General features: G+C 35.2%; 1 protein-coding gene across 6 annotated transcripts in view; it reads left to right on the forward strand.

Annotated features, from left to right (window-relative positions):
- UBR2 (ubiquitin protein ligase E3 component n-recognin 2) overlaps positions 1 to 20,799 on the forward strand; it is a 55,251-nt gene extending 34,452 nt beyond the window's left edge. For all 6 annotated transcript variants that reach the window (XM_088052562.1, XM_014252878.2, XM_005523370.3 and 3 more), the window contains 23 exons: positions 343 to 497; positions 2,392 to 2,494; positions 3,175 to 3,284; positions 3,505 to 3,585; positions 4,352 to 4,533; positions 5,204 to 5,403; positions 6,272 to 6,365; positions 7,868 to 8,029; positions 8,367 to 8,464; positions 8,701 to 8,773; positions 9,572 to 9,720; positions 9,807 to 9,862; positions 10,287 to 10,383; positions 12,422 to 12,489; positions 13,034 to 13,169; positions 13,768 to 13,858; positions 14,627 to 14,757; positions 15,393 to 15,501; positions 15,747 to 15,803; positions 17,295 to 17,372; positions 17,649 to 17,819; positions 18,505 to 18,606; positions 19,388 to 20,799. In XM_088052562.1, coding sequence (XP_087908688.1) covers positions 343 to 497; positions 2,392 to 2,494; positions 3,175 to 3,284; positions 3,505 to 3,585; positions 4,352 to 4,533; positions 5,204 to 5,403; positions 6,272 to 6,365; positions 7,868 to 8,029; positions 8,367 to 8,464; positions 8,701 to 8,773; positions 9,572 to 9,720; positions 9,807 to 9,862; positions 10,287 to 10,383; positions 12,422 to 12,489; positions 13,034 to 13,169; positions 13,768 to 13,858; positions 14,627 to 14,757; positions 15,393 to 15,501; positions 15,747 to 15,803; positions 17,295 to 17,372; positions 17,649 to 17,819; positions 18,505 to 18,606; positions 19,388 to 19,529 — 2,645 coding nt within the window. In that variant the 3' untranslated portion in view covers positions 19,530 to 20,799. The remainder of the gene's footprint in view (positions 1 to 342; positions 498 to 2,391; positions 2,495 to 3,174; positions 3,285 to 3,504; positions 3,586 to 4,351; positions 4,534 to 5,203; positions 5,404 to 6,271; positions 6,366 to 7,867; positions 8,030 to 8,366; positions 8,465 to 8,700; positions 8,774 to 9,571; positions 9,721 to 9,806; positions 9,863 to 10,286; positions 10,384 to 12,421; positions 12,490 to 13,033; positions 13,170 to 13,767; positions 13,859 to 14,626; positions 14,758 to 15,392; positions 15,502 to 15,746; positions 15,804 to 17,294; positions 17,373 to 17,648; positions 17,820 to 18,504; positions 18,607 to 19,387) is intronic.
- Positions 20,800 to 23,218: the final 2,419 nt, after the last annotated feature.

The raw sequence follows: 23,218 nt of genomic DNA on the forward strand, positions 1-23,218 counted from the left end.
CCAGGGCTAGAGTAGAAGTTGGTTAGAAATTAAGCAATTTCCCTTATGTCTCCCTGGTTATAGTCAGGGATCTGATTTGTCATGGAACCAGCCTTCTGAAGAGCATATTCTTTTGGCTTTTCTGGTACACACAAGTCATGTTGAATGGTGCAGCCTGTATTGGTAACATTTTATTGAGCAGCTGTGCTCTGCCTTAGGATCATAGAAGGGTTTGGGTTAGAAGAAAGCATAAAGGTCGTCTGGTTCCAACCCCCAGCCTTGGGTTGAGCCATTAAATCAGACATTTCAAATGAGTGTTGCAAATTTTGGAGAAATATCAAGCACACCAAATTTCTCTTTCAGCACTTCCACCGCCAGCTCTTCCTCCTTTCTGCCCACTTTTTGCCAGCCTGGTGAATATCCTGCAGTCTGATGTCATGCTGTGCATTATGGGAACTATACTGCAGTGGGCAGTGGAACACAATGGCTATGCCTGGTCAGAGTCCATGCTGCAAAGGGTATGGGTTTTTTATTTAAACTAATCCTTATGCTAATGAAGGAATGCTCATTATGGCATTTTAACATGATTTTATAGATTTGAGTTGTTTACTTGGTGTCTGAAATATCCAGAATACTTTGAATGAGAAAGAAGTGATGCTTCCTAATATGCAAAAGTATGGAAACCCTTCTACCTCTGATGCAATTTTATTTTTAAAAGTAAATGGAAGACCCAGGTAAATTTCTAATGGGATACACATGAGAGGGAAGAATTCTGCTTGAATCAATGGCAATAATGTTTATTGTGGTAGAGAGGTCATTAATCTGAGTTGTTGCATATCAAGCAGATATTGATTTTTTTTCTTGATGTTCCGTTGCTTATTTTCAGTTTAGGCTAAATCATTTTAGGAAAAAAAAAACATGAAAATGCACAAAAGAATATTCCAACTTGAAAATGTGTCCACTTTGGAAAACTTAACTGAGCTGTTTGTTCCTTGCAATTTATAATGATCTTTAGGAACCTGGAGGGTTATTGTACATTTTGGTGTCATGATTATCATTTTCTGGAGTGTGCAGAGAAGAGTAGTGAACTACCATCCAGGGGCTGTTTATATTGGCCAGGGTTGTTGGTTTAGGGTCCAACTCCAAACCTTTTAAAAATATTGATAGATTTTTAAATAACATTTTGCAAAAAAAACCCAGTTTTGAAACAGAGTATTAATTTTTTGACACCCAGTCTTATTGAGTGTATATTACATTTTACAGCTAAATTTAATATAAACAGTTCTTTATAACACAAAAAAAAGTTGAAAATGGAACGATATTTTGGTATTATAAATCACAACAATGTAGTTATAGTTAGGTAATGTAAGAATGCTAGGTTTTGGAGTAACTTTGAATAAAGTAAGTTGGTTGGTGTTTTTTTTAGACTGAACTAAAACGTCTTCAGCCAGTCTCAAACTGTGAAATTCATTAGGGACCTATCACTTGCTCAGAAACTTGTGGCATTTCTCTGTGATGGTGCCATGCAGTTGTACTACATCTTTCCCAAATCAACCACTTTTGTCTTGGAAGCACTTGCAAAGGTGGATATGAGACATCTGCAAGAGGTGGCCCGTATATAGTGAGATCTTGTTAAATAGATGTGATAGACTGAGGAGAAATTAGCTGTTGTTTATTAAAACAAATTTTGAAAACTTCAAGACTCTCAGCAGGTTTTGCCACTTTTTCTGTAGATACTTGATCTGTTGCATTCCAGTTCTGTTACAGATTTTCAGGTGATTATCCATTCCCTACATGGGTGTCAATGTTGATTCCAGGCACCAGTAAACCTTTATGTCTGGAGCATCCTGCCAGTTTTTATAGGGATGCAAAATGGCTGATGACAGAGTTCGCCACCAAGAATGAAGTATCTCAGCTTCAAAATGCCATTCAGACTATCATAACGCTTAATAGGGTAATTACATTTTTTAAGTTCAAGGAGATTACAGCTCTTCACTGACCTAAAAATTAACATTATTTTAAAATGTGTTTCTAGAGAGAATAAATTTAACTTAAAAATTTGAATTTTTTGTCGCTAAACTTTGTGTATAAAAAAAGTATATATAAAGTCTGCTTTGTGCTTCTTCTGTCCAGAGATTTGCAATAGTAACATGCAGGGGGTAGGGACAAAGGTAAGAAGTACTGACTTCTCACTCACTAATCAGGACAGCAAACAGAAAGAGGAAAGTATTTAATGTGGATTCTAAAGTTTCAAATGAACACTGTTGCTCCTGTGTAATGTAGCTTTGGAATTCTGTATATAGAAATAACTTCAAATATATTTGTAATATGTAATTGTATTATATGACTTTCCTATTTTTTAATGAATTACTCAAACTGTATAACAAGCTAAAATTTGTAATTTTTATCTAGGTTTTGCATTTGATTGGAATGGCACTACAAGAAGAAAAACAACATTTGGAGAATCTCAGTGAGGAGAATGTTGTAACATTTACCTTCACTCAGAAAATATCAAGTATGCCTTTTTATTCAATTATATAGCAAATTTGAAATAACCGAAAATGCCAGGATCTCATATTTTATTCTTCTGTAACTGTATTTACCAGAAGAGTCTGTTTGTTTATCCATCAAAATGTTATTAAGTTGACTATAGATAATTGCTTTATACATGTGTAGATTCTATGATGGTACAAATACTAAAGGCATTTTCTAGAGGAGAAAGCCAGAAGCTGAATAATTCCTTCTATAAGTAACATCTCAATAAAGATTGCTGCGTGTGATCAGGTGCAATTGCAAAAATCATAGTTGCATTCCTAAATAGTCTTTTGCTCTTGACTGTCCTTTGTATGGTCTGACTAATGCCTCTAGTTTTGTTAACACATGTAAGTTCCATTTAAAGTAGTGGGAAATAAAATATTGGAAGTTCCCAAGATGAAAACAGCCAGGGAGCACATACAGTGCATTTCTTTTGTAAAAAAATATGGTCAGTGAGCAAAACTTTCCAGGATTTAGAAGTTATTCATGAAAAGTTTTGGAGTGAGGGAGAGTTAAAAATTACATATTGTGCCTATTTGTTGAAGGAATTCTTCAGTTGCTGAACAAGCGTCGGGGTTTCTTGTTTTTAATGTTAGTAAGTGATTAATTTTCCAGTAACAGTAATAATCAACAGTATAATAATGGTAAATTTTCTCTCAGAACCAGGAGAAGCACCCAGTAACTCCCCCAGCATACTAGCTATGCTAGAAACACTGCAAAATGCACCTCATTTGGAAGTGCACAAGGACATGATCAGATGGATATTGAAGGTAAATATACTTTATATTGCCACTGAAAATTATGGAAATAAGATTTATGAAACTTTCCTAATTAACTTGGGATGATTTACTTATTTCCCATGTCAATTTGTTGTACCTAGTTTTACTGTTCTGGATTCCAGTACTGCACATTGTATAGTCAGGATTATAGTATATACAGTTATATTTTCATGTCCCAAACAAATTCAAGGCTTTTTTTTTTTCCTTACAGACTTTTAATACTATTAAAAAGCTAAGAGAAAGCTCTTCTTCAAGTCCCGTGGCCGAGACAGAAGGAAATATTATGGAGGAGGTAAAAACGATGCGTAACAGCTGATCTGGAGCAGGTCTGGGTGGTGACTAAGGACTGTATTTCTAATTGTAGCTCTAAATCAAACATGGGAAACATCAGTGACTTCTGAAAGTCTGTTTCACAGTTTATAGACCAAACTCATTTGTTTGAAGAACCTATTGGCAAAGTCCCTAAGCTGTTTTTCTTTGTTTCATATATTGTAGTCTCCAAATCTGCAATTTTACTCCCTAGAATTGTCTGTAGTACAGTCACAGCATTAAATGTTTCTGCTGTTCCTGTAATTTCAGACTTCATGGAAAGTTGCTAAAATAAATGGTTATGTATATATTTTTACCATGCAGGTCATTCCAGATAAACTCTGTTGATGTGTGTAGCTTGGCATGAAATTCTAGGTACTGCACACAGACCTTAGAGCACTGTAGTGTATGTAGAAGTGCAGCTGCTGTGGAGGGAGAGCAGCACCAGAGATGAGACATGTCACTCTCTTACTCTTCTATCCTATGAACACTTAGAGGGAAGAGAAATACAAAATACAGTTAAAGGTTGAGGGGGAGAGGTTCCCCTTCTAGGTCTGCAGTTCTGCCTGGCATTGAACACAAGCTAAAGAAAAGAGGGCACAAAATAACTCTTTGGTAGACTGTTCTTTTGTCTTCTATGAGATTCTCATTGTTTGGAGGTTAGTACAAGGTACGTGTTGCAGTAGCTAAAATAAATAATCTGTTGTAGCAAGACTTTAAAAATGACTGAGTGAACAATATTATTTCAGAGTTCACGAGATAAAGACAAAGCTGAAAGGAAGCGAAAAGCTGAGATTGCCAGACTGCGCAGGGAAAAGATCATGGCCCAGATGTCTGAGATGCAAAGGCACTTCATTAATGAAAACAAAGAGCTCTTTCAGCAAACTCTGGAGGAACTGGATACTTCAACCTCCGGAGTCCATGAAAATAGGTAAAAGCATCTTGTTTAGATTTTTTCCCATTAATGTTTACATCAGATTGTCCTATTGTTACTGCTTTCAAAAGCTCTTTTTTTTTTGGTCTTGATGGAAAACTATTAATTAGTTTCAGAGACAAAAAAGCAGCAGTAAGTTGAATGCTTCCCTCTCCCTCTCTGTCAGAATTGTGGGATAAATATAAACAGGCAAAAACTTTTTTGTACAAAATCACCTAGTAAATTATTAATAATGCTGAAGAGACTATGCTATTAAACGTAGTAAATTGGAAATGGCTGATTATATGTCTGTTGAAGATCTGGAATAAAATCTGAAAATCTGCTTGGTAGTTGGAAATACGAATTAGAGAACACTAATGATTTTGTGGGGAAATGGAGAGTGTTTTCAAAATTCATATCAGACACTTAAGGGATGCTGATGATGGAGGGCTGCAGATTCAGTTTCTGTGTTAAACTGGAGTGGGTTATACTATTGGGAGGGTTATGAATTTTTCCTGGAAAATACATGCTACTTCTGGGCATATAGGAATTGTTATGTAAATGCCAAAGCTATTTTTTGTCAGAGAGCATTTATCAGAAATTTAAGAAACTCACTAAGCACACTTAAGTCATGATAATACAATGTTTTTCAAATAATTTTCTCACTAATATTCTTTGAATATTCTAGCCCTGTAATTTCGGATGCAAAACTCACAGCCTTGGGTCCAGAGCAAACTAGAGTGGCTGAACCCAGACAGGTTGTTATGTGTATATTGTGCCAGGAGGAGCAAGAAGTTAAAGTGGACAGCAGGGCTATGGTCTTGGCAGCATTTATCCAGCGGTCAACTGTGTTGTCTAAAAATAGAAACAAAATTACTCCAGATCCTGGTAAGTAACTGTTCATAGTTGTCTTAAGTATTAAAGAATGTTTGGGTTGCTGTGACAACAGCATTTTTTCATCTGAGACAGTGACATAGCGTTCTTATGTTAACTGTTTGTGAATAGCTTCATTGTAATCAGTGGCAAAAGTTCCATATTTTTGGTGAGGTAGAAATGTGTGTGCTGAGTAAGGTAAACAACTGAGAACATTGAGCTTTTGCTATTCATTTGTTACAAATTATTTTTAACTGTTGAAAAAACCCTTAAAATCAGAAATGTTTGTTCTTAAACCATGCCTGTGACATCAGAGAGAGGAGATGTTAAGGTAGTGCTTTAAAAGCACAAGATGTACATTTTCTTCCTCTCAGTTACATTATCTGAAATGCCTCTAAGTGATAATAAGTAATCTTGGCTTTTGGTACCTTGTGAAACAGATCAGTGAGCAAAGGGCATTGTTACAAAGGTTTCTTTGGATTCTGTATGTGTAAACACATAGAACTCTTTGCACTGAATTGTTTTGCACTCTCACTCTGAAAATTAATGTCCTTGAACCCTGAAACTCATTGTTTGATGGTGCTGAACCACCAAAACTGCAGGTTGATCTTGAGGACTTGTACCAGGGCCCAACACCTCTGCAAGCTTGGTTTGAAGCCTTTAAGTACAGTACATGCACTCAAAGAAAAGTAAAATGATACTTATAAATAATTTAAACAGTTTAAGTTGGTACGGATTTGTAATGTGTTTTATGCTTCACCAAATGAACTACACTTCTGTGATAAAGTAAATAATAATGCAGATGTGGCAACATTAATCTGCCATCAAGTACTTTGATAAATGTTTATTTCAAAGTTGGGTTTCTTTTTTCTTTCAAATACAGAAAAGTATGACCCCTTATTCATGCACCCAGATCTGGCATGTGGAACACACACGGGTAGCTGTGGACATATTATGCATGCGCATTGTTGGCAAAGGTAAAAGGTTATATTTAAGTTTTTAGTTCAAATAATATATTACGTTAACAGTTTGCCTAATGGCACTAATTTTAATGGCAATGTTCCTACCATGTAGTAAACTTGAAAAGGAATTTCAGGAAGTGATTAAAGCAGTTTTTTTCTGTTGGGAAAAAAGGAGTAGAAATCAAATGGTGTAAACATATTCAAAATAATTTTCATTTACTGTCATTTTGGTAAAGAAGAGTCCAAAGCCATACATGGCAGCTTTCATTCCCTTTCCTTGTTTATCTTTATGCATGATTCCCTGTGGTGCGCATGTATCTGGAACTCAGATTTTATTTTGTTTTTTTTGCAGCTCACTTCTAGACATGCTTTGCTGCTTCTGCTCTCTACTGAGGTTTTAAGTGACAGTACATCCCTTCCACTCTTAATTCCTCCAGCAGGTTTAATTTGAAATATACACATCTGTGACCTAGTTCATCTTCAACATAAACTCAATTTTATCGTTTGTTTCTTAGCATTTTAATAAAGCCTTTTGCAGTTATTCATTAATGTTCAGAGGCCTATAAACATGCTTAGTCCTATGTGGTGCCAATGCCACGTGACAAATTCAAACCATTCATGCCTCTGACTTCAATTAGACCCTTGCTTTGCTCCTTGGTATGGCTTCTGAAGTGCCTAATTTCAAATTCTGCCTTGTGTATGAAGAGTGGTAGGAGCTCCCAGAGATTCTCTGACTATTACCACGCACAGGTTTAATTTGCGGTCTTTGATGTCACTGCTCACTGAAGATAGGCTTTTAATCTTCTTGTGTAGCTCGTGTACAGTCCTTTGTGGTTGCCATAATCTCCTGGAGATGCCCTTAGGTGCCTGTATTCAGATCATTTTGGGGTCACCACTGGGCACACTTTAAACCACATCAGAGGCTTTTGGAATAGCAGTTACATTTAGCAAAGCAGTGAATTCAACTCTATGAAGAGAGTTTAGCCAACAGTTTTCTTGGCTGCTGCTATTTGGTTGTGGCCTGTAATAGAAGACACCCAAGGATAATGCTCATGGCATCTTCTTAAAAAGTTTATGTAAAACTGAGTTGGGTTTTTTGTTGTTGGTTTTGTTTGTTTGTTTCTTAGTGTTTGGTAATTTTTTGTTTGGGGTTTTTGTTGTTGTTACGGGGGCTTTGTTTGCTTATGGTGTTTTGTTTTGTTTGGGGTTTTTTGTTTGTTGGTTTGGTTTTGGTTTTTTAATGCTTCAACTTGCTCTCTGCCTCTTCCCCTTTTTTCCTAAATGTAATGTTCAGACTTAATCATGATTTTAACATCCCAGTGAACTTCAGCACTTTAGGGTAGATTTTGGCAGCCTAAAGCATTAATGCTTTATCAGTCAGAGGGTAGAGATATTTTCTTTGGATAATACTCTTATCTATATTTGGGGGAAAACAAAACTGTGTCTTCCTGAGAATTTTTTAATTTCTGTGTTCAAGTAATAATAATTTGCCACTAATGTCTTGCTCTATTCTAAAGGTATTTTGATGCAGTCCAAGCAAAAGAGCAACGAAGACAGCAAAGATTACGAGTACACACAAGTTATGATGTAGAAAATGGTGAATTCCTTTGCCCACTTTGTGAATGCTTGAGCAACACTGTTATTCCTCTGCTTCCTCCACCAAGAGTTTTGTTTAACAGGTCAGTTTGGTTTATAAATATCCTCAATAAATGTAAAAAAACAAGATGCCAAATCAGCTACAAATCAGAAGACCTTCCTGAATGTTTGTTGTCTTCTGTTTTGATACACTCATGTGGATTGCCTGTCTGTTTATTTTGTTTTATGGATTTTACTTCATTATTGTATATTAGGAAAGCATAGGACCTGCAGAAAAAAAACTGAATGTAAAAAATGTATAGGAAGCAGAGAAAGAGCCCATTGAAGAACAGATTAATGATGTTGGAATGCCTATGAAATACTAATTCTGTCTACAGATTGTTTGTTTTTAACTGATTGTTTTGGGGATTTTTTTGACAGGTTAGACTTTTCAGGGCAACCAAACCTAACTCAGTGGATCAAAACAGTATCCCAGCAAGTAAAAGCCCTGCATTTACTTCAAAATGAAGACTGTGCAAGTAAGTGTGAAGAAATCTGTATATTTGTATGTGAAAATGTTATAATAATTGTGGAAGAAGCCAAGCACTTTGGTTCTGCTGCAATGGAGTTGAGAGATGATGGCATAAGTGGCAAGACCAGCTTGAGATTTCAGTTTCTGGTGATGGAATTTCAGATTCTGCTTCTGCATCTTTCTATAATGTAGAAATTACGTATAGGTGAATAATCAGTGATTTATTACTTTTTGTTTGTGCAGGCCATTCTGGTCATTCAGAAAAAATGGATCAGCTGCAATTACCTGAAGGATTTAGACCAGATTTCAAACTGAAGTATGTATTTGCATGTTAACAAATCACTAAAAATTCATCATTAAATCATAACATGAAAACAGAACGTAACTTCTGTGCTAGAAGGTCGCAATAATTAGGGCAAATATATGAATTTTGCTTTAATTAGAAAAATTAATGTTATTATGATGATGATGACATTGAAGTCCAGCCCAGAAGTCCTGAGTCATTCAGTAGACTTTCAGAAATGAATTTGCTAAGTTGTGCAGAAGCATGCTGCAGTTACATAAAGTATGGCATGAAGATTAAGTTTTATACTACTTGTAGCTGGATGAAGGATTCATCATTATAGCCAGCACAACATGTAAAACATGAGAGAAGACTATGAAATGGAGAGAATGTTAATATGTAATTTCAGCTGTAAAGGTGTATTTGTATTTGGTTCTACACTCTCTTCACTTCAGGAGAAAGTAACAAAACTTGTTATGTGGTACAAACATCGGTCTGCCAGCTGCTCACAAAATGCAAGACTCTTATCCCAGCTGATGACAGATTTACCTTTCAGTTCACACGCATTTATTGTAATTTAGCCTTGACTTTGTCTTTGAAGACTAGATACTCTTAACACTAAAAATGAGGTTGGTTCCAAACAGATAGTCAAAAAATAATTGGGGATCTGTCACAAAAAAATTGAGGTTACAGAATACCAGATTCAAAGAAGGATATTGGAGTTGTTGAACAGTTGAACAGTTGTTCATCTGTGGGGTTAGTGCTTATCATTAGAGGTATTATGCTGCCAATGGAGGACAGAATTAATTCCTAATATTTTCTTTGTTTCAGGAATCCTTATTCTGAGAGCATAAAAGAGATGCTGACAACTTTTGGTACGGCAACTTACAAAGTAGGCTTGAAGGTTCATCCAAATGAAGAAGACCCTCGTGTACCTATAATGTGCTGGGGCAGCTGTGCTTACACGATACAGACTATAGGTACTGATCTGTTAATTTGGCTCCTCTTTAGGAGATTTTCAGAATTTGGTTAAACTCACAACAATGAATTTTGGTTTCTTTTCCAGAACGACTTTTAGCTGATGAAGATAAGCCATTATTTGGTCATTTACCTTGTCGACAGGTAAGGACCAACTAGCAATTCCTTTGTGAACTGGTGGAAAAAAGAGGGACTTGTGCTTCTTAGTGAGGAATATCTACATTTTAAGTTGTGGTTATTGGATAGTTTTATTTCTTGGACCCTATTGTTTAGTTGATCTGTATCTGGTTATTAAACTATTTAAAAATCACATCTAGCAAAGCTGTTACTTTTTTTATTATAACACATAATTTATTAAGGCTGCAGTTTCTCATGGTAACAGTCAAAATAAGAATGTCAAAAGGAACTTGCATATATGCATAAACGTAAGTATTTGTCATATACTTACACAGTCAAACTGCCCCCAGAAACTGCAGCTGAAAGGCCTGAAAAAAATGCTGTTAAGTCAAAAGACCTTTCCATGCTGAGGAACTTCACTGACTGTGGCAGTGTCTCTTTGTTTTTGCAGGATGACTGCCTTACGTCACTAACAAGATTTGCAGCAGCTCACTGGACAGTTTCATCTCTTTCAGCAGTACAGGGTCACTTTTGTACTCTATTAGCATGTAAGTTTGCCAGCTTATGCTGGTTTTTTTTTGTGAAGAAACATGAATGCTTTCAGAATGACTGTTAGTCATTGATTTGAAAAGAATATTTAATGTAGTGGTTTTAAGTAGTAAACCAAGAGCTGCTATTTCCACCTATATGTGCTATGTCAAGAAAAAAGACATTTCTTTTGGACTGCAGCTCCAAGAGAAACATGGATATTTTGCTGTGAAGGAGTTCTTCATTAGAGAAAGATACCTAGAGCAGAGAGGGAAATGTGGTCCTTCACAGAAATAATCCACTGGAGCTTTAAAGATGAAGAAATTAAGATTAATGTAGTGTGGAAAGGATATTTGCGGAAGTCTGCAAATTTTTCTCTTTGAAAAGTAGGATCTCTGATAAGGCAGGACTTACTAGGTAATGTCATATGTTAATTGAGTATTTTAATGAGAACAGCCAAAATGTTCCAAGCTTGAAGCATTAGTAGATACAGATGAAAAGTCTGAAGTTCAGCCTAATAAAGTAATTGCCCATGAAAGGACTGTTCTGAAAGGGTATTATAAAATGGGATAATTTTAATATCTCCAGTCAGCAGAGCAGAGAAACTTTTAAAATGCCTTGATATACTGATATTACTAGTAGATGGATATCAGCTACTTCAGCAAACAGTTGGCAGCTTTATGGGGAAAAACTTAATTGGCATCAGTTTGTAGCAGTAATGGTTGAACTGTTTTTTATGTGAAGCAGAAGAGAAAATACTGCTGGCTGTTTGAGTGGAACTTTGCAATATATGGTGTTCTGAGTGTTTTGGGTTTTCTTGAAAACTTGAGTCAATATTTCTTCAAAGCTCTCCTTCCTTCCCAGTGACAGAAGCAACTATACTGCTTTTACTTCTATGAAGGAAAAGTTTCTGCTATTTTATTTTTTCAGGCTAGGAATAATTAAAATTATGAGCCTTTGATCTGTCTGTATTCTGTAAACAATACATAAAGATGACTTATTGAAAGTAAGTTTGGTTTTGGAAGTCCCTTGCTCTGGTCATGTTCTTGATACAGACATTTTTCACACTTTTGGGTTGAATTCTGTGGCTACATGCTGACAAAAGGAAAAGCATTTGAAACCTGAGTCGTGATGAAATGTTTGCTAATAGAAATAGCTTCCAAATGTCACACAGCTTCAGCTCTCAGTTTTTTTGGCCAGCAAGGCAGCAGTCTTCAACTGAAGTATTTTTAAATTGTCATGATGAGACTATTTTTTAATGTAGTAGAGTTTTGAAACTTGGCAGCTTAATACTTATAGCTACATTGTAAAATATACCCAGAGCTTTATTACAAATCAGATTTTACTGCTTGGAGTAAAGAAGCAGCTCTTCCTTGATTGTTACTTAAAATATCTTGTACTATTTTTCAAAACACTGTGTTTGCTTTTAGATGAAGGTGCTTAGAATTTATTAAGTGTGTGAATTTCTGTTGTCATCTGAAGTGCTTTGGTTAATACTTGTGGTTTCTGTAAATGCTACAGAGAGGGAGAGACAAACACCTAGCTCTACCTTAGTTAGAGATAAAGTGATAAAGTGATGAACTCAAGAGACTGTAGCTATGCATTTTTGAGGCAGTAAGGCAAATTATTTATGTAAGGCATGTTCAGGCAGTCTTGAAATTAAGCAAATTGCAGAAGTTTTATTTGAGCAGCTGTCCAAGAGACAAGGATCTCTGTTTCTATTTAGTCACTATTGTTTGAGCTTATTTCTGTCATAGTTTGAGATACTGTCTCATTCTGTCTCCCCCTGTAAACCCAGGCAATGAAAGAAAGTCACCATGGGAGTAGAAGTGGCTACCTGGGTTTGTTTTGTTTTAATACAATGAGGTAGGGAAGACTCTTTTCCAATAATGTTGGACAGTTCTTGAATTGATTCTGGCCAGAACAGGCATGTTTGTATTTTAAGTTCTTTAGGCAGGTATATGAGGAAGATGGCTTTCGTTTTTTAATGAAAGTACACTAAAATATTTTCATGTATAAATGTTCAATTAATATTTTTTTTTTCTCCAAAATACTTAGCACTGGTGCCTAATGAAAAAAATGGGAATCTTCCTTGCATACTTGATATTGACATGTTTCATTTATTGGTAAGTATTTCTTAATATATATTAATGTTTTGATCTAGTAGGCACTATGTAAGAACTATAGAAAACTTTCTCTTTACTCTGGGTTAGGAGCCTTTCAAAATGTTCGGGCTTTTAGTATTTTTTCACTAAATACATTTTGAAGACTATAAATTTAATAAAAGTATTCTTAATCAAAGTATTAAATAAAAGCATTTAATAAATAAAAAGTAATTTAATAAAAAGTAAAATTTAAAAGTATTTAATAAAAATATTCTTTCTTATAAATTAAAAAGGGGTTAGATGAGACAGAATGCATACTCTGTTAAAAAAACCCAAAATACAGGAAAACCTATCCCTGAAAGAAAACAACAAACCCAAAAAACCAGACAGACTCAAAACTCTCCTGATAGATAATTGTTGTTCTCTTACATAATGTCTGTATGATTAGGTTCAAAATTAGCCATATGTAGTATGCTGTCTTCAAAGGGTATAGTTGGAGCATGAGCAGAGAGAAGGGGAAGATTCAAAAGTAAAAGGAATGTACCAATTTTCTTTTCTTTCACAGGTAAGCTTGGTGCTCTCTTTCCCTGCCATACATTGTCAGGATTTTTCAGGGGTTAGTCTTGGCACTGGAGATCTTCACCTGTTTCATCTTGTCACTATGGCACACATAATACAAATTTTACTTACCTCATCAACAGGTAATGTCACTTTGTCTCAACTTTTATTGAAAAGATTCCTCCAGTCTTTACTTAGGAAAAAGCTGTGGTGCTGCTGGTAAATGTGTGCACTTTACAGTTACAAAATGGAATTGTTGGTGCTGTCTTTGAGCCACAGAGAGTATTGATAAATTGTACTTGCGTTGTTTTTATTGCTCTACTCTGGGAGTTTCTTGGAGCATAGCTAGTAATGAATTCTGGCTTTCCAGCTACTGTTGCACTGCCTGGGAGTGTTTATTACGGGCCTGGCATCATTCATTTGCATGATGAATGAGTTGCAGTCAGCAAAGTAAGGAATCATGTATCTCCTGGCAAGAGGAGCTGGATAAGGCCTAGTTTTCCAAAAGCAAGTACATCAAGAAACCAAATCAATTGAAGAACTAAACCAGCACCTCACTGGAGCTGACAATAGCACAAACGTACCATATAAGATGTGCAGCAGAAAACTGCTGTCCATCATATTCTCAGTGGAATACTTCACTTTGTTTGGGGCATTTTTATCAGAACTTGAAAAAATACATTCTTATTGTGTAAACATGTATATATGAAACAATTTGTTAATTATTTATTTCTTCTGCAGAAGAGAATGGCATGGACCAAGAAAACACTAACAGTGAAGAGGAAGTAGCTGTGCTTACACTGTATAAATTTCTTTGCCAGTGTACAGGAAGGTAAAACCATGATCTTTTGGTAAAATTTTATGTTATTTTTCTCCCTCCTGAACTCAACTACTGACTGAACTCTATATACTAGTGCTGTCAAAGATGACACTTTTAACTTAGGAACTCTTACATCTTGCTTCTTATCCAGCACTTGTAGATTCAATTAAGAAATTATTCCTGTAAATTCATCTGTGACCAGGAAGATACCTGCTCATGAAGATTGTGCTCGGATTGTACTAGTCAGTTTGCAGAATCTGGAATTGGCAGTGTCTGAGTACAGAAAACTTGTTAGGATGGGAATGGCTTTGAATGGAAAGAAAGCAGGTGTTAGGTGAAATTAGGAAGAAGTTGTTTTCTGTGAGGGTGGTGAGGCACTGGCACAGGCTGCCCAGAGAAGCTGTGGACGCTCGATGCCTGGCAGTGTTCAAGGCCAGACTAGATGGGGCTCAGAGCAACCTGGTCTAGTGGAAGGTGTCCTGCCCATGGCAGGGGGATTGGAATGAGTGGTCTGTAAGGTCCCTTCCAACCCAAAGCATTCTGTGAATCTCCAGAATCCAGAATTCTCCTTAAATTACTATTCCAGTTGGTTACATTTTAATGAATCTCTGGTTTATTGTTTTTCTTGGAGTTTGCTTTGAAGTAAACACTTTTCATAGTGATTGTTTCAGCTGAAGTCAATAATTTAGTATGCAGTGTAACTGAAGACTGACTAAATATAGCTCTCAAATGGAAATGATTAAATAAAAGCAAACTTTTTTTTTCTTTTATTCTCTTAAGTGCCTTGAAAGAAATTTCCTCAGGCTGGCACCTGTGCAGGAATCTAAAAGCTGGAATCATGCCTTTCCTGAGATGTTCTGCTTTGTTTTTTCATTACTTAAATGGAGTCCCAGCACCCTCAGAAATTCAAGGTATTGCTTTGTATTGAATCAGTTGTTAAGATGTAAACATTAATGGTGAAAATAAATTACATTTAAACTCTCTTGTCTGAAGAAGCTGATTGGATGGATGTGGGCTTGTTACCAGTGCAGCATCATATCAGCATAATGAAAAAGGCAAAAAAATGAATTTGTTTGTTTTTAAAATGTATTTTTAATATAGAGGTAAATTCCATTCTAGATTACTTAAAAGAGGAATTGATTCCCTTCTGTTAATAAGGTTCTGTTTCAAAGCCCCTATGGATTGCTATTTTCAAATGAGACCTGCTTTTGCTTGCACTGATATCATTCAGTCAGTATCTGTTAATAATTAATATTAAGGCCAGGTAGGATGGGGCTTTGAGCAGCCTGATCTAGTGGAAGGTGTCCCTGCCCATGACAGGGTGTTTGGAATGAGATAGTCTTTATGGTGCCCTCCAATCCAAACCATTCTATGATATCTCTGTAAATTCGCTATGTTATGTTATACCCCAGATAATTGATGTTGGTATCATTCTTTACTGTCGTCCACATATGGCATATGTAGGGATAGAATGTAAATCTGAAGGTGGTCATAATACACATTTTAAATATAAAATTATGAGAATTATACCATTTTTATTTTTCAGTAAATGGAGCGAACCAATTTGAACATTTATGTAGCTATCTTTCCTTGCCAAACAACCTCACTTGCCTTTTTCAAGAAAACAGTGAGATTCTGAACACATTAATAGAAAGGTAAGTTGTGTTTTTGTGCTTAGTTTTAATATAATAGAGAATCCTTCACAAGACAGTAGTGTAAGTATTCTCCCAGGAATACCTATGGAAGTGAATCATAGATTTTGAAAAGTGTTTGTGAAAGACATGTTTTGAAAGAAACCATTTTGGTTGTAGTGGTTTTTTAATAGATGTACAGTGGATTTTTTGCTTATTTGTTTTTCTATCATCTATTGAAGTTAAAAGCCAATTTTTTTTTCTTGTAGTTGGTGCAGTAACAATGAAGTAAAAAGATACCTGGAAGGCAAGAGACATGCTATCAGGTAAACATAAAGAGATTTTAAGCAGAGGCAGGGGGCAAAACTTTCATGTAGCAGCTTTCTCCAAATACTTCTTCTAATGGGTGTTTATAATAATTTATCTGTTCTGCTTTATTGAATAATAAAGATATTAGGGAAGAAATTATTTTTTTTCTTAACTTTGTAAGGAAAAAAATTTATTGCTTAAATGAGTAGATTTTAAAGGCAAAGTTTAATTTTGGGGGTTTTATTTAGAACTGATGTTCAGGAATTAGAAGTCATAAAATTTCATCTCATATTTCCTATTACTTTGTACCTTCTGATGCAAAAAATATGCTGTTGCTAAAAGATACGTATAACCTTTCTTTAAAAATACAGGCATTGAAGAGCTTTTTAAATTGTCTTTTTAAAGAATTCAATTCCTTCAGTAAAGCCAACACCGAGTCAGTTGCTGAAAAGAAAATCAGCTTTTCATACATTTGTTCTTGCTGCACAATTACTTTGAATTTAGAATGCATGTAATACTTAGTGGGTGTAGAAAGGCATTTAGGGTGTTGTTCTTTCTGAAGGCTGGGTAAAAATAGTGGTTAACAATTATACTAACAATTAAAAATGAGTGTGAAGTTCACAGTACTGTCATTAAAAAAATATCCCTGCTTTTTAATTTCCTGTGCTAAATACATAAAGTCAATCTTTTAACGTTGTGTATACATTAAGGCTGTGACAAAAATAAAAATTAATCACTTCATCTGTGAAACACCAGACCATTAACAGAATTTCTTACACAGTAAGAGTACTCTGGTTGTGTAATTGATTTCTTGCCACATGTGATTTTTGGGATCTTTTGCATGTGTTCCTTTTGTTGATTCTTATCTGCTCTTCCAAAGCTTATGTCTAACTTGACAGTGATGATTTATTTTTCCTCTCAGCATTTTCCTACATTTCTTCCATTAGAAATGTCTGTTTGCATTTCACAGTCTAATTTGTATTATTCCTAGAATTGAAGATGATTAGAATTTTGTGTATAGTATCTGTTACTTTTAAATATATTGCAAATATATAAGTATTTGATATTAAATAGGTTCTTTTTCATGGCATGCATATTTCATCGTTTTCAGGGTACAAGTTCCCTAAACTTGAAAGTCAGGCTATTTTCTATTCAATATTAGTGACAAAAAGAAAATACAAACAAACTCATACAGGAAATATTTCTTTAAATCTGTAGTGACCTCATAATTAGGTTTGCTAAAAGCATACAAATGACATGTATTTTCCACCTCTGCCTTTTCTCAAATTCATAAAAGATTAAGAAAAAAGGAGGTGGTTTATTTAGAGATGCATTCATCTTTTTATGTGCTACCATTTTACTCAAAGAATGGCAGAAAAGAGGGAAACTTTAAAAAATTAATTACTCACAGATGCTGTTTAGATGAGTCAGGAAAACATGAATGAGTTTGAAGTCACTTGTGTATTATTCATTGAAATATGAGTGCTGATTTGATTGCTTTATTCTAGCTATGCAAGAGAATCCAACAAATTAATAGACCTTCCGGACGACTACAGCTGCCTCATTAACCAAGCATCCAATTTCTCGTAAGTTGTGTGCAATTACATGAGCACCCCAAAGTCTGCTGCTCCTTTTCATCAGCTGGGAAACCTTTAACCTGGAAGTCTCAGAAAGCTGTGTATGGAATCATAAAGGGCACACAGCATTTATCAGCCAAACTATCCTGTATTTTAGTGAAACAGTGAAATAGAAATTTCAGCTGTTACCTGTTTAAGTGTTCAAAAGTACTTCTGAATCTTTTTTGCTATCTAGAGTTTACACATACAGTGAGTTTCTTTTTCTTTTTTTTTTCCTAACAAAAGGTGTCCGAAATCAGGTGGTGACAAAAGCAGAGCCCCAACATTGTGCCTTGTGTGTGGGACCATGCTGTGTTCTCAGAGTTACTGCTGCCAGACTGAACTTGAAGGGGAAGATGTTGGAGCCTGTACTGCACATACATACACTTGTGGTTCTGGAGTGGGTATATTCCTTAGGTAAGGAGCTGAACACTTCTCCTTTCATTGCTGGGTTAGATGGTGTGTATAGTTATTAAATTAATAGTTCTGTATATGGGATTGCAGGGGTGGTTTGTAAAGGCAGTATTTTGTTAACAACAGTGTTTCCTAAAAACTAAAGTGTATTCATCTTCGTATGCTTTGGTGTAAGGTTCAGTGGTTGCTTCTTTGAAGATAAAACTTCAAAGAAAATTCAAATTTCATTTTCAAGTGAATTTGTTTTGCCTGTGCATTTATTTCTACTCAAGTATTACTAAATGATGAAGATAGATACTTTTATTTCGTTGCTGCTGTTGTTGGTGAAAAAATAAAAACTCATTTTAGTTGTGTTCCTTCTTATAGAGAAGGGTTAGATAATTCATATTTTCACTTTGACAAAGATTAGTGAGAAGCAAAATTGTTTACTTGTAGTTCTGTTGGGTATTTTACTCAGACTGAAAATAATAAGATATGAAATAACATTGTTTTTAACTGCTACTGAGGAGTTACAACAGGAAGAGAATGAGAGATGTAGTTTAAATAAAAATGTGCCTTTAAGAATCTGTACATGCAGATTATACAGAATGAAAGAAGGTAAGAACTGGAAAAGCAGTGCCTATGAAAGTATGAGAAACTATTCACCTAAAAATCAATACCTAAAAATCTTCTCTCTGTCTCTCTCCAGAGTACGAGAATGTCAGGTGCTATTTTTAGCTGGGAAAACAAAGGGCTGCTTTTATCCTCCTCCTTACCTTGATGATTATGGAGAGACAGACCAGGGACTCAGGTAAATATTTTAAAAGCTACGTCTTTTAAAGACAGGAATTATAGAACTATCTATAATTAGGAAAAATAACTTTTTATGTTATCTTTTTATTTTAATTATATAGGTAACATTATATTTTGATATTGCTGCTGCATATAGTATCTTCAGATGTTTTAATGTTAATATGTGGGTTTAGGTCAAAAATATTTCAGGGATGATCTTCCCTAGGTTAAAAATAGTGGTCTTGGAAACTGTTAAAAGTTAAATCTTTCTACTGTCTGTGAAGTTGGCTAGAAACTAAGCCTGAAAATTTCATTTGTATCTAGTGCATTTGTTTTTATAACTTATGTTAATTTAATACCAAGTGGAAATAATACGATATTTTATTTAATGTAGTAGTTCTTTGTCTTAACTCCTATCTCTGCTTCCCATGCAAGGGTAGTTTAGGGACTTGATATTGTTAATGCTTGCCATTTCTGAATGGCAAAACCAGAGAATATGAACTGGTTCAGCCTGGAAAGGTTGCTAAAAACCTGCATTTGGAGTTCTGTGGGCTGGATTTGAGGTTTCCAGAGGCTGGAGGGAAGTGTTGAGCTGTAAGGAACGGGAATCAGACAAGGTAGCACTGCAGGTTACTCATCCAAATACCTGTTGATTTGTTCTGATAACAGAATAATGTTAAAGGGTTATCTAAATATTGTAGTATTCTTTGGGGTTATCTAATACTTAGTATGTAACACCTGAGTGTTTGTGCTTAGTTGCAGTGTTTTATCATTCCTGATAAGTGTTATCTCCTTTTCAGACGTGGGAATCCCTTACATCTGTGCAAAGAACGATTTAAAAAGATTCAAAAACTCTGGCAGCAGCACAGTATTACAGAGGAAATTGGACATGCACAAGAAGCAAATCAAACTCTAGTTGGCATTGATTGGCAGCATTTATGATTATCTGCTGAAGACTGGAACTTTATTAAAGATTTTTGTAATTCAGTAAGCTTTTCAAAGGAGGGATGAGGAAAAAAGTCTAAGGAAAAAAACCCCAGCAAACTCAGTCCTGTTATTTAATCTTTGTTTTACAATGTATTTCATAAAGATACCAGTTAACATTAATCAAGTAAACTTCTTTCTATGTAAGCAAGTTTTATTAGTCCTATAATTTGCACTGTGCTTCCTTCACAGAAATGTCTTGGGTTTATAAACCTGGGCAAATGAACTTAAGTTTCTGATAAAAAAAGAATGACTCTTTTTGGAAGTCTGACTATGATTTTTCATATGAACTGAAGAGACAAAAGACTGCTGAAACAGAAACTAGATAGAGCACAATTCTGGATTGTGTTTTGCCCCTTGCTAGTAATCTGAGCCGGTTTATTTATTACTCTGCATTTTAATACTTACGCTGTGTGTACATGCAATGGAATGAAGTAAGGAAGCAAATAATGTAGCAAATGGATGTTTCTGTCTGCATCAGTGGATAATTCTCTCTTTCACTTGGTGTATCTAAAATGGATTTTGTCATTTGTACTCTTGCAGCTTTCTTGCTTCCAGTTGTTTTTTAACTAAAAAAACTAACACTAGCTTTACAAGTAAAATAATTTAATTTAAAGCTTTTTCCAGAGCATTGCACTCCTTAGAATTATGTAGTTTTTAATTTGAATTTAGCTGGGAAACCCTTTCACTTTCAATTATGTGATCAGTTATTGGTATTCAAGGATTGACATTGTGCTTTAGAAGTTATTTTAAGATAACAATAATATGTAAAAGTCACGAAAGCTAATTTTATGTTAATTTTCAGAAGCACAGAAGATATTTACTTCATTTTTGTTAACAGACAACTTTGAAGGTGCAAATCCCATCTTTTCGTTACAGATAAACTGAGTGGTTTCCTCTGGCTTTGAAGGGCCACAATCACACTGTCCACATTTTTGATTTTTTATTTGTTTTTTTTCCTGTTGTCCCATCAAGTATATTTACTTTCTGGCTTGATTTAAAGCTCTGTAAAGATGTTTGCATATAGTATATTTTATAAATATATTCTATAACTGCGCAGATTTGCACTTGATATGAGGGTGCCTGAAGGCAGTGAGTTTTCTAGTTGTATGTAATTAGACCTCCAAGGTGTCTCTAAAAATCACATTATGCTTACTGATTGAAAATAAAATCCATTACCTTTCCCTCTCCTATCTTCTGACAAATTAGTAAAATCTTAATTTACATAGTTCTATTTCCTTAATAGTCTGTGGTTCTTTTAGTTAAGTCTTAATTTCTGACTGCGTCTCAGCCCGGATAAACAATTCCTTTCACTGTCTGCCAGGTCTTCAGTTACACTTGGTCTAACTGAATTGTTCCTATTTTTACAGATTTGATGCTTCAGATAAATTTTGTATATTCATGGTGTACAGGGCAATTTTTCAAACATTGAGTAATAGTATTGAGTGAAGATGTGAAGTATCAAATAAAGAAACTTGGCAATGTGGATTTCCTTTTCTTAACATCAGGACAAACTACTTTTGTCTCTATTACCTGTCACAGATTGGATCATTTATATATTTCTGTCACTTTTTATGAAGAGACATGGAGAAATTGCAGGGGAAAATGACATTAATGCTTTACCTCTTCCCTTCCGTACTTAGAGTGGTTGACATACCAACGATTTTCTGTGCATGGTACTTAGAAATCCCACTTCTATGGTGATGTTACTATTTCTTTGCTTTTTAAACTATGTGCCACAGTTTCAAGTAATGTGTAACTGCATTGAAAAACTCTTTTCCTGTAATCATAATATTAAAAAAATAATCAATTATTCTGACAGATTTCTCTGTGCAAACCAAAATATTGACAAAAAATAAAAATATTTTTTGTTTTGCCTTTGGGATCAAAGTCGGAGACTGCAACCACATATAGTTGCAAAGTACACAATTTATCTTTTTTTTTGCAATTTGGTCATTCTCTACTCAAGACTTTTATTTTCTGATTTGGTTTGCATGTGTTTATATTAATGTAGAAATATTTATATATAATATTGTTTCAGTATCAGGGAAAAAATATCTGTAATAAATTTGCTATAACTTTAATATTTATGGATTATGTGTACAGTCTAGAATGTATTATGTGTTTGAGGGGAGAAAAAAAAATAACAAGAAACCCAACAAATATTCCCAAGTACTAAGCCATCATAACAAAATAGAAAACTAAACTGAAAGCATCAAGGATGAGCTTTTCGTGTCAACATCCAATAAGTACTTTTTAAATGTTGTTTTTAGAATTTTGCTGAACTTGTTTCTTCAAGTGTGCCCCTTGTTAATCACAAGCTGACAGAAATACCTGGATGTGCAACATCTGCAATTCCCTGGCTATAAATGTAAGATGATTATATTATTAGCGTCACTTGCTTCAGTCAGCTAAACCTTCCTTGACCTCTACAAAAAAGTCTAATCGTCTTTTTAAAGGATTGTAAGTTAAATTTTGTAAAGGGATAAGGGTTGAATACATCAGTAACGTTATTTACTCTGTTCATACTAGAAGATAACACTTTTACTCCCCCCAGTCTGCCACAGGAGGCTCATTTTTATTCTGTTGAAAGTCTATAACCAAATAATAATCTCCTGATGCCTTCTGACTGCCTCTGTGCCAAGAGCCAGTGCTGCCAGAACTCTCTAACCACTTCATCTGATGTTACAGGGAGTTTGGCTGAGAGGAAGTGCTTGTGGATTCTCAAGACTATTTTCATTTTCAGCTCTCCTCTGGTTCTCTATAGCTTCCGCCTATATCCCTTAAGCTAGTCTTCAAAACTGATCATTAAGCAAGTAAATTTCATGCCTTCCCACTTTATTAGCCCTGGGAACAACCTGGACTTGAAGGGTTGTGTTCTTGCAGTATACAGTTCGCTCCTTTTCCTGGGACAGTGGACATGGAGTGAGCAGCTGCACAGACCCTTTTCTGTCCTTTCTCATTAGATGTGAATCCTTTCCTCATGCTTGTGCTCGAGCCCTGGCATCTCATTTTAAGTGCATTTTATTTTTTATTAAATGACACTGTTGTGTTTAGAAGCTCTGTCATAATGAAAATTTCCTCTGTGGCCTGAACATGTAGAGGAGAAGCTGGTTGCTCAACTGACCTTCAGCATTAAATCCCAGCTGCTTTCCTTTCTGGAGGATTAAATTGTACAAGGGGAGTTGCATCTCAAATCTCTTCACAGTAGTGTTGTGTCATGAGATGAACTGAGTTTTCAATCAGCCTCCCTTCTGCCTTGGACTTTCCTCTGCTCCTTTCTAGGAATTGTCTCCAGCAGGAAGTGGTAACCCTCTATTTCCATTCTGCTGTTGAGATTATTGATCAGAGAAGTCAAATATGACAGTATTAGACATAATATAGTATTTGGGCTTGAATATCAGCCCCTGGGGAATTCCTTCTGTAACTGGTTTGCTTCCAACTGTTCATTGCCACCCTCTGAGCCTGAAAATCCAGCCAAGATTCTGTTTACCTTGCAGTCTGCCCAGTTTACAACTCCCCAAATTGGTTATGAGGATGTCAGAAATCATATTGAAAGTTTTTCTAAAGTAAGACATCTGCTGTACAGAGAAAGTGTTTTACAGCAGCAAAATATATAAAAAATAGACACTTCTGATAAAAGTGAG

Source organism: Pseudopodoces humilis, chromosome 3 (assembly GCF_049639895.1).
Source record: "Pseudopodoces humilis isolate 2021_Gansu_Grassland_sample_001 chromosome 3, ASM4963989v1, whole genome shotgun sequence".
In the NCBI taxonomy this organism is placed as follows: Eukaryota; Metazoa; Chordata; class Aves; order Passeriformes; family Paridae; genus Pseudopodoces; species Pseudopodoces humilis.